The 10,735-nt window shown below is 35.4% G+C and overlaps 1 protein-coding gene across 1 annotated transcript; it reads right to left on the bottom strand.

Moving 5' to 3' along the window:
* Positions 1-1,361: 1,361 nt before the first annotated feature.
* Positions 1,362-9,134, bottom strand: LOC141337454 (von Willebrand factor A domain-containing protein 7-like). The gene is made up of 15 exons (XM_073843280.1): positions 8,937-9,134; positions 8,319-8,612; positions 7,467-7,560; positions 7,246-7,374; positions 6,936-7,122; positions 6,391-6,560; positions 5,030-5,142; positions 4,754-4,870; positions 4,460-4,666; positions 4,112-4,244; positions 3,845-3,997; positions 3,497-3,583; positions 2,514-2,785; positions 2,059-2,352; positions 1,362-1,883 (listed from the first exon to the last, which is right to left on the bottom strand). The coding sequence occupies exons 1-15, from the start codon at positions 9,132-9,134 to the stop codon at positions 1,362-1,364; spliced, it is 2,970 nt and encodes a 989-aa protein (XP_073699381.1).
* Positions 9,135-10,735: the final 1,601 nt, after the last annotated feature.

The following is a 10,735-nucleotide window of genomic DNA, read 5'->3' on the forward strand; positions in this document are numbered from 1 at the left end:
AATAAACAAAACATATGTTTCATAATTAGAACATAAAATAATATGCTATTTCCCGGGTAACAAAGCTATAACAGTATAGGTAAGCTCCAAAAATGAACGTTTTTAAAAAAAAAAAACAGTACGTCCATATGATCCAGGTGTTCAAAAATGTTCAAAATCCTTTGATTTCATATTAGTGATTTGGAGAAATAGGAATTAAGTCGCTGTTAACTGAAAACAACTCTTAAATGTTTTACATTTATTCGAGTTTAAAGCAACATCAGGACATGCGGCCAAACATGCAAAAAAAATTATGTTCTTTTTATTATAAAATGTCCCAAATCCTATAATTTAAGTTTAAAATATGTTGTTATTGGACTGTGCATAATCGTAAATCGAGTTCTGTTCCTCATTCCTTTGTTCCTGTAACGATCACTAGATGGCAGCAATGCTCTTATTTCAACAGGACAGAGACTAAGGCCTTCTCGAAAATGATTGGTTTACAAAGTTGCACGTGATCAACACCTTTACCAATTATACAGATTCTGAAACGTTCTACCTTTTTAATTAATTTTCAAAAGTACATTTAGCCCCCTAAAATATTACAATCAGTTTATTCATTGCATGTTTACATAGAGAACCCAAAGTTGTTACATAGAGAAATTAGCCTACTTTTTTTCTTGACATGGCACAAAACCTCACATTGCATGATGTTGAGTGTGTGTGCGCGCGTGCGTGTGCGCGTGTGTGTGAGGGATCTGTGGTCACATCAATGCGTTTAGATTTGTGAAGTAAAGTTATTATTTTGAAGTAAACAGATAAAAAAAAATTCTTGGGGTTAGATGACTCCTCCAGAACTGGCACATATGGCCACAAGTGTCATGTTGGCTAGTGTTATTATTTTAAAATGTAATATTTATTATAATTAATAGAGGTTATTATTTAATATTTCCATGAGTTAAATGTACATTTCAGATATCTTTGCTTTCATTAAAACCTATAGGTTAATTAAATGCAATCATTAAAGCATTTACAGTGTTGCCATTATGAAATATTTTCAATTCAAATATGAGCAATTAATATGTAAATGTTCATATGCCTGTGTATAAGTCATATATATTCTTCCTTTAAGATGAATCTCTTTTTTCTGGGATTCTGCTTTGTCTGTCATTGGTTATTCAATTATTAAACTAAATTGTTAAATAAATAAACAAAAAAATGATATTTACTTCCTATAATAACACACTGGCTGATGCATCATCCTACACATGCTAATCTTATATCGAAATATGTTACAATTTTAAAGGAAAATCCACATTGTTCTTAATGTCAAGTTACCAATATCAGAAAAATGTTTACTTAATTTATGACTCATCATCCTCTCATCCACAAAGAAAGAAAACTAATAACCCTACTACAGCAATACATATGGAGAAGGACACAGAATATGATCCATTGGGAGTTGTAGATTCAGCTGTAGATTCATTGGGCCTAACAGTTGAAGATCCATTGGCGCTAGCAGTTGTAGATACATTAGAACTAATGGTTGCAGATCCATTGGCGCTAGCATTTGTAGAAACACTGGGGCTAATAGTTGGAGAAGGGCTCTTTATAGAGGCGAAACATGTGCCCACATTTCCCACGCTGTCCACAGCTACCAGCTCTACTTCCTGAGAACAACAGGAAGCATTGTAGGATGCCACAACCACATTTGTGCCATCTGCACTCATCACATAACTTAAGCTGAGAGAGCCATTGCCACGACTGAGGGACACTCCGGCTATGCCTGTACCATTTCCATCCGTCAAGTTGGCAGAGAGTTCCCATGATGCTCTGCTGCAATCTACAGGGCAGTCAGCTTTGATGCTCACTACTTGACAGACGGGGCTAGAGAAATCAGTGACCTTCCAAAAACGGGGAAAAAAAACAGAAATTAATTTAGTCAATTAATTTGTTGACAATTAGTCAAATACTGTTTGCATGTAAAAACACTGAGTGATGCAGAAAGCTATATTCTTATCAATGGGTGGTAAATAATAATATATACTCTTGTTTTTCTGCAGCTTTCATAAAGGCTACCTTAGTCATGACAGTGAACCGCAGTGCCACATAATTTGAGTCACGTGTCGCTGGATCTTCTGCTTCAATGGTAAGTGTGACATCCATTCCCGGCGCTGTGTCTGAGGGTGCAGTCAGTGTTACAGTTCCCTCAGCGCTTCCCTCTGTCCCCAAGTTTAAAAAACTGGGGAAAGACACGTTGAAGCTGCGGTCCGTCCGGGCTTGGATAGTGTAATTGCCACCTGTAGCATTAGTGGCTACTGTGAAGTTGAGATTAAATGGGATTCCAGGCTCTATAGTGTTATTTGGTTGTGCCTGAGAAGAAACATGTTTAATATGATTAGAGATATTATCAGTGTATTTTGCATATCTCATGTATTTTTTGGATATTCCATACTATGTTAATTTCATGTAAAAGCCATTTGATAATGATGATAGATTTGTAATTTTTGGGTGAATTGTCTCTTCAAGCTTACCGAGATAGTTATTCTAGAGCCTCGTTGCTGGGTGGATGACTGTCTCTGGAATCGATTAGGCAAAGATCGAGTTGAGACATTTAAAAGCCCTTTCAGTTGCACCACAAACGCCCACTCTGGGATTCTGTCTATGTTGACCAGGAAGTCTGTCGCACCCAATGATTTAATGGTTCCATGGACAACATCAGATCCTGAAGCTTCAACTAGAAGCACGTCAGTCACTGTGACTGAATCTCCTCCGGTCACAGAGACAAACAGAGTAGCGTTCTGACCTGAGCGATCAGAAAAAACATTTTATTTTTCACATTTATCAGTTTTCAACACTGATAATAATAAGAGATCTATTTTTACATCAAATCAGCCTTGTAGAATGATACATAAAGGATCATGTGACACTAAAAAATGGCCGCTGAAAAATTAGCTTTGCCCTCACAGGAATAAATTACATTATAAAATTGATTAGAATACAGGTTGTTAATTCTAATAATGTTTCTGAATATTACTGTTTCTGCTGTGTTTTTGATCAAAATGCAGCTTTAGTAAACAACAAAGAATTATTTAAAAAACATTTAGCGTAACTGTCTACACTGTAAAAACAATTTGTTGAGTCAACTTAAAATAATTTGTTACCCGGCTGCCTTAAAATTTTAAGTTCAGTCAACTTAGCTTAGTTCAAAAAGTTTAGTCAACTTCAAATGTTACATTTTACTAAGTGACAACTTAGATATTTGAGTTGATTCAACTTACAATTTTAAGGTAGCCGGGTTGTTACTTAGTACATCCTAATGTTTTAAGTTGAATAAACTTATTTGAGTTGACTGAACTTAAAATTCATCTTAAAATGGTTACCCTTCAAAGGCAGCAGGGTAACAAATTATTTTAAGTTGACTCAACAAATTGTGTGTTTTTTTTTTGTTGTTGTTGTTTTTTACAGTGTAGTAACAATCAAGAAATCAGAAATGAAGAAGATGATATCAATATACCAATAAAAGGACGATTGGCTTTCGGTGTGAAGTCGCCTCCTTCTAACTGCTCCACAAAGTTAAATAGAAAGTTCACAGAACTCTGACCTGTAATCACAATTAAAACAGTGTATAGTACAGCTATTGCAAGATGCAATAGTCTTGCAATGTTCCAAAGAGAAACAATTTACTAATGTTATTTTCAAAAACATTGTTTTATTTCTAAAACATAAAAATCGGGTTGATACACACATTGTGTAATTAAACATTTGATTAAAAATAAATGTAACAATAACTTTGATAAACATTTTAAGTCTCAGTGGTTTACAAACAAAACAAAACCTATACGGTCACATTAAACACGCTTACCAGTGACTTTAAGACTGTATGAGTGTGTTGAGTCAATGCTGATCTTCCATTCTCCTGTCTGGTTGTCAGAGTTGAGTTTTACCCTCTTTAGATTCCCTACAATCAGGATGCTGCCTAGAGGACCATCTGCCACTGAACCTGACTGAGACACACCTGAAACACAAGTGAAAAACAGCTTATTTTTAACAATATAATATAATCCAATTTTGTGTTGGAGAAGATAAAACCCTTATATTAGCAAACAATGTTTGAGGTATGTTGGCTCACCTGTAGGGCTGTAGATGGTGAAAACTGGAGAGTCTCCAGTGATATATACAGTGACATTGGATAAAGATGGATCTAAAACAAAAGAAACATTTTCTGCAATAACTGGACTTCTCACCACCTGAAGAACAGTCACCTTCAAGAAAAAATTAGATTTGTCAATATGTTGCAGTGTTGCAGTATCACAAAGAGCTGAAATGCAAAACAAAAAGGTTTTTTTTCTCCCCATAATAAATATGCTATAGTATAGGGACAGTTCACACAAAAATAAAAACTCTGTCATCGTTTGTCTCTTATATCACATGATGATTTTACTTTCTGAATTCTAAGTAGGTTGTTATTAGAACATACCAGGTTTGAGGTAGATGCATCTGTGATGACTGCAGTGGCCTGATACAGTGCACGCTTATTAACCTCTATGGCCTGTCCACCAGAAGCATGGGCCAGATCTCTGTACAGCTGTTTGTCTGACAGAGGCATTGATCTTTTTTTAAATGAATGAGATTGTGAGGCAGTCCTTCTTCTACGTGCAAGAACATCAGTCAACATGAAAGTGACCTGGGTGGTGAAAAATGCCATTACAAACAATTTAACAACACTTTAATTTTAAGAGCAATGATTTGGATGTGATCTGCAGACACTCACTGTTGACCTGGTCCTTTCTATCATGGCCAGAATGGTGCTTCTTAATACATAGTCCTTTGCTGCAGCATCAGTGAAAACAAAAATGTCTGAAGATGGAGGTGCTCCTGCTAGTGCCCACTGGAGAACCAAATTATTTAAATTATTATATTAAAAATCAATGCAGCTTAGATATTTACAACAAAAATATCAGTAATGTAATATTATTTATCAGTATGAGTAAGAGTGATTTTTACATTTACTTTACTACAATTGGCATATATGTATAAACACACAAACCAGCAGTCCTGACAGGCACATCTCTGGGTAATCTCCTCCACCAGTTGCTGAAAGAGAATTAATTCTCTCTTTGAAAATATCTGCATTCCCAGTTCTTGTCAGAGGTCCAAAATCTGCATGACAAACACATCACAGAACGCTACAGCAACAAGAATTTAAAAATATTTCAACACTGTTTCAAAAATAATAACTACAATTATTGTGTATAGGTCAACTGTTGGTTATATTTGGACTTGAACAAAAGTAATGATGGCTGAATGGATAAATAGTTTAGTTCCCTTTCAAATGGTCTCTCTTTTTGCATAAAGGGACACTATGGAGAAACTCCTGTTTACTCTGAATACTGAAACCTGATTTGTTTATGTTTGTGTTGCTGTACCAACATGGCTGGTATATAAGTCGGCTCTGAGCGCCATTTCGTTAGAATTTTCATCTCCTCGCTGTACTCTATGGAGAAGAAGCAGCAAGAAGCATGAAGACTACTTGCTGTAGAAGAGCCGGGCAGTGGAAGATCGCCTCTCTTAGTGCTTCCTCTGCGACCATCCGGCGACTTTGGATATTTGGGCTGCAAGTGTGGGCATGGTCAATGCATTGCTTGCTTGGGCAGTGCTCACGCAGACTGCTTTCACTGCGAGACCATGAGTCACATCCTTCTTCGTCTTCCCCCGTCCGCACTCCGGTTTCTCCCCTCCCAAGAGCCTTGAAGGAAGATACAGAGGGGCAACTGGACTGACTTATCAGGGCTCGAGTAAACTCTCCCCACAATGCCTTGACGCTCCAGTGTATTTTACTCATGGATAGCAAGCTGATTCGTATTCTCAAGAAAGCCGCAGAAGATCTCGGCTTGGACTGGTCGGCACCTGAACAACCATGACCACAGAGAATCAGGACCACAGTATAACGTCTCATTTGAAAGACGGTGCTTTTTACAGTACAGTGTGCTCATCACTATACTGGGGCATTAGGACACAGACTATTTTTCTCAGAAGGTCTTCTGTCTAGGTACTGACCAGGCTCAACCCTGCTTAGCTTCAGTGGATAACCAGTCCTAAGCTGCAGGGAGATCAAGGACACTGACAATGTTGCCTGTTTGGCCCAGCCGTGAATGGATTTACCAGGTTGGTTGTACCACCTCAAGTTGTTTTCATTAATGTAGAAATATACCTCCTTGTCATGTTCTAGCATTGTTATCTTGCAATAAAAATCTAAAATTTTATACCCTTATAGTCATGGCAGTTTTTTCCTGTTGTATCAAAAATGGTATAGTATGGGAAGTGCCATGACAAATAGAGTTTGAGTCTGTGGGAAACACTTATATACAGTATATACAGTATGCAGGACTAAATACACCATATGACTACCTGGATCATTAAATGGGACTAGAATGTATTCTGAAGGTTCTTCTGGTGTTCCTCTCCTGCTGTCTATGATGCTGAAAGACACTCTCTTTGCCTCTTCAATATCATCAGACATGCTGCCTGTGGTGTCAATCACAAAAGCCAGAACTGAGGTCTGACTGAGGCCGACCAATCTGAGAGAAAGAAACAAGGAGCAACAAACAAAATTGGCTAAAACTGGAAAAACGTGTCAATTTCTGATTCTAGGGAGTGCTATGATTAAAGAAAAATTCATCTTTGAACTTTGCAACATCAGCAGAATCTTTTTTTCTTCAAATTTGGGCATTTTTTTCTCAGTTTTTCTAACTGCAATACTGCATTCTATATAATAAATGCTCAGATCTTGTCATAAAGGTTGTACTTTTGAGTTAAATGCACTTGAGGGCCTCTAAAAAGTTGTAATTGTGGATGGAAAACTCAGAACTTTCTTTAGGACCTGAATTTTCTGACAAAAGTCTCACCATTTATTTTATGACAGAGTCTAAAACTGTAAAAGGAAGGTCTCATACCGAAGAAAGGCATTGTTTCCTATGGCCAGTCGGATGTCTTGCAGCACTTCCACAGTAGCGTTGATGGCCATGTCAGCAGCACGGAGGTGAAGGAAGCCATGACTTGAGCTGATGTCATCCTTATTGATGCCTCCAGTGGGTTCTCTTGAACTGGTCTTGTCAATAGAGCCACCATGGCTACACTTGCCTGAAAGAAAATGATGTTCGTGTATAAATTTGTGGTGCCTGTATGTTGTCTGTGATGATGTACAGAAAGGTTATAACTTAAAAGGCAGAGAAACACTACACATGGGTGATGATGCTCTCCTACCTGCAGGTTTTCTGGAGGGGTAAAAACTGAAATATCCTGAAGTTAGTTTCTTATGCAGCAGTATGTCTGGGAGAATGTTATCTCTGCAGTTTGACCCAGAGCAGCTCCTGCATGTTGGTGTGCTGGGGTCTAGATATGCAGAAATGAGGTAAAAGAATGTGCATGTTTATACATATTCATATTGTGGATATGCATATGGTATACGGGTGGTTTAGTTATACCTGCTAGGTTGTTGAGAGGAAGCTCAGGTTTGATCAGTGTGCTGAAAGGAGCAGTTTCTCCCAGTTCCACCCAGTTACTGTGGCTATAGAAATCCTGCACACAAAAACAAATGTATTTTTTAGGTTGTAAATTGATATACTCAATGTAGTGTTATTTTACTCATTATAAATACACATACAGTAAATGAAAAAAAGTACATCTTGAATGCATTTTAAAGTGATAGTTCAGCTCAAAATGAAAATTGTGTCATCTTTTACTCATTCTTAAGTTGTTCCAAACTTGTCTGAGTTTCTTTCTTCTTTTGAACACAAAATATGATGTTAACCAAACAGTGACTGGTAGCCATTGACTATATAAACACTCATTTAATCAATACGATTTTTTATGTTTTTTTAAAATAAGTTTTTTTTATGCTCATCAAGGCTGCATTTATTTGATCAGAAATCAAGAAAAAAAAACAGTAATATTAAGAAATATTATTTCAAAATAACTGTTTTCTATGTGAATATATTTTAGAATTTATCCTTTATTCTTGTAATGCAAAGCTGAATTTTCAGCATCAGATCCTTCAGAAAGCATTCTAATATGCTGATTTATTATCAATGTTGAAAACAGTTGCGTTGCCTAATATTTTGTTGGAACCTGTGATACAAGGAACTCAAACAAGTTTGGAAAATTTTCATTTTTCTATCTAAGTTGCTTTGGATAAAAGTGTCTATCAAATACATACATGTAATATAAAATACAAATATAGTTTCTGATATAGGCCCAGCTCGAAAGTAAAAATATTTATAATAAAATATTAGATTCAAATACAGATTACTGTACTACAATGTTGATTTGTACCATACCTGTAGAGTGTGACATAGAGCTCCCAGTGTGCCACGGGCAGAGATATAGCTCCCCTGTCGCACACTGGCCTTTACTGCAGCCACACCTTGGGTAATAAGATCCCGGCCCTCACTGAAAGCCTCATTATCTACGTGGTGTGCCTTACTCATTGCAAAACGTTGATCTACAACTGCATTGCTTAGAAAAATTTGTGTTATAACTGAATAAAAAAAGTGGGAAGAGACGGCAGATAATGAAGAAGCAGATGCTGAGCAGGCTTCTTGGACAGCAGATGGAGTCAGTCTGTTGTTTATCTGAAGAGGAGAATATCATAATTATTACTAGTATTATTTTTATTCAAAACAAGAAGAACTTGAGTTGCCTCTATTTTTCAGTTTTCAGTTCAGGTTTCAATTTAAATTATGTGTGTAGCATAATTTGCAAAAAATAAAAAATAAAAGTTTTAAAATTCACATTTGTGGTATGACTGTAATTTATGCTGTAACACAAAATGTAAAGTCTCTTCACGTTAATCACAGACCTACTCATAATAACCCAATCATAGTTTGCATGACTCAAAAATGCTAATTCTCTTTACTGGTTTTTACAGTTCAGTTACTCCCATGTCTTTTTCTTACAGGCAGTGTGAAGTAGCGGCCCTGGGCAGTGGCTATATCACGACACACTTCTGCTGTCTTGCGGAGGATGGCCAACTGAGTGATTTCTCGATGGGTGAGGGAGCCGTCCTGAAAGAGAGCTTTGAATGCTGCCACCTCGGGGGGTTGAAACAGGGTCCCACAGAGGAGAAAAACACTCAATACAACCAGTGAAACCATGGCTGTCAGAATAGGTGCTGTGGGAACATTCACAATTTGAAAATTCAAATCATTTGATGAATGGCAATTTAATGAAACATTTTACTAAACATTTAATATAAATGCAAGACACCCCAGTTTATAGGGTAAAAAGAAATTTCAGTTTAAAAAAAATGCCATGTTTTAATATGCCATGAGGCATTATCTAATCAAAATGCATAATTTGCATACATTTCCAGGGAGAAAAAAAGTTTGTTTTTTTTCTTTATTCTGTTGATATATAATAGTTACAGAAAGGCTATGTCTCTTTCTTTTTATTCAATGAATCAAAAAATAATGTCAAGCGGCATGTAATGTATAAATCTACAGATGCAAATAGATAAAGTGCAAAGTTAACATTTAAATGTTAAAATGTAAAATGTAAAATGTTTCTTTCCACTAGTGTAACACAAATAATTCAAAATATCAAAATTGACCAGTACATAAAATAAATAGTTGCCTGTAGTTACTTGCCATAAATGTATAATTAAAAAAATAATAATAATAAATAAATTCAGCAGGTAAATATGTTAGTCTATAACTGGACATTAACTCACAAAGTATTACATTACCTGTCAAAAGTTTTTTTCTGCTCACCAAGCCTGCATTTATTTGATCTGAAATACAACAAAAGCAGTAATATTGTGAAATATTTTTATTATTTAAAATAACTGTTTTCTATTTGAATATATTTTAAATGTAATTTATTCCTGTGATCAAAGCTACATTTTTACATACAATAAAAAGCTCCTAATACTTTTATTTAGCATTTTATTTTGTTATTTTGAACTTTCTATTCATCAAAGAAACCTAAAGAAAAATTTACTTAGCTGTTTTCAACATCATCATCATCATCATCATAATAATAATAATAATAATAATAATGTTTATTGAGCAAATCAAAATATTATAATGATTTCTGAAGGATCATGTGACAGGAGTAATGATAAAAATGTAGCTTTGAAATCACAGGAATAAATTATTCATTTAAATTATTTAAAATATATTCAAATAGAAAACTGTTATTCTAATTAGTAAAAATGCTTCAAAATTGTACTGTTTTTGCTGTGGATCAAATAAATGCAGGCTTGGTGAGCAGAAGAAAACATTAAAAGCCTGTTCAAAAATATTTGACTGGTAGAGTACATATTACACAATTCCATAAATATTGTAAAATAAATAAATAAAGTAGAGAATAGTTTGATTACCTTTTCACAGATTGTCCGTGTATATACTATAACTTATACACAGCCTCTGTCGATGTATATTTATATGCTTTTACACACATGACTAATGTCAGCGTCACAGGATTTCAGAATTCTTACTGTAAATGTATGGTCAGTAAGGAAGAAAATGTATTTCCTTATCAGCTGCTATTATTGACTGTGCCTTTTTTAAATTATATACATCTTTTGTTTGATTGACTAAATTGACTTGTTAAATTGGACTCACCTCTGTTTCCTTGACAACTCCTAATGGCTCATAACAATGCTTGACACAGCTTACAAAATAATATTGGTCTTGCAAACTTGTAAAACCGTACAAACCTGATGTTCTTATCAACAAATTTGCCTGATTCATAC

The sequence above is a fragment of the Garra rufa genome, chromosome 6 (genome assembly GCF_049309525.1).
Source record: "Garra rufa chromosome 6, GarRuf1.0, whole genome shotgun sequence".
Taxonomy (NCBI): domain Eukaryota; kingdom Metazoa; phylum Chordata; class Actinopteri; order Cypriniformes; family Cyprinidae; genus Garra; species Garra rufa.

Excerpts from the sequence above, each read along its gene's own strand:
- LOC141337454 (XM_073843280.1), bottom strand. The coding sequence starts at position 9,134 with ATGGTTTCACTGGTTGTATTGAGTGTTTTTCTCCTCTGTGGGACCCTG. Across the intron at positions 4,245-4,459 it reads ATGCATCTACCTCAAACCTG|GTGACTGTTCTTCAGGTGGT; the intron begins GTATGTTCTAAT and ends TTTTTCTTGAAG. Across the intron at positions 3,584-3,844 it reads ATACAGTCTTAAAGTCACTG|GTCAGAGTTCTGTGAACTTT; the intron begins GTAAGCGTGTTT and ends TTGTGATTACAG.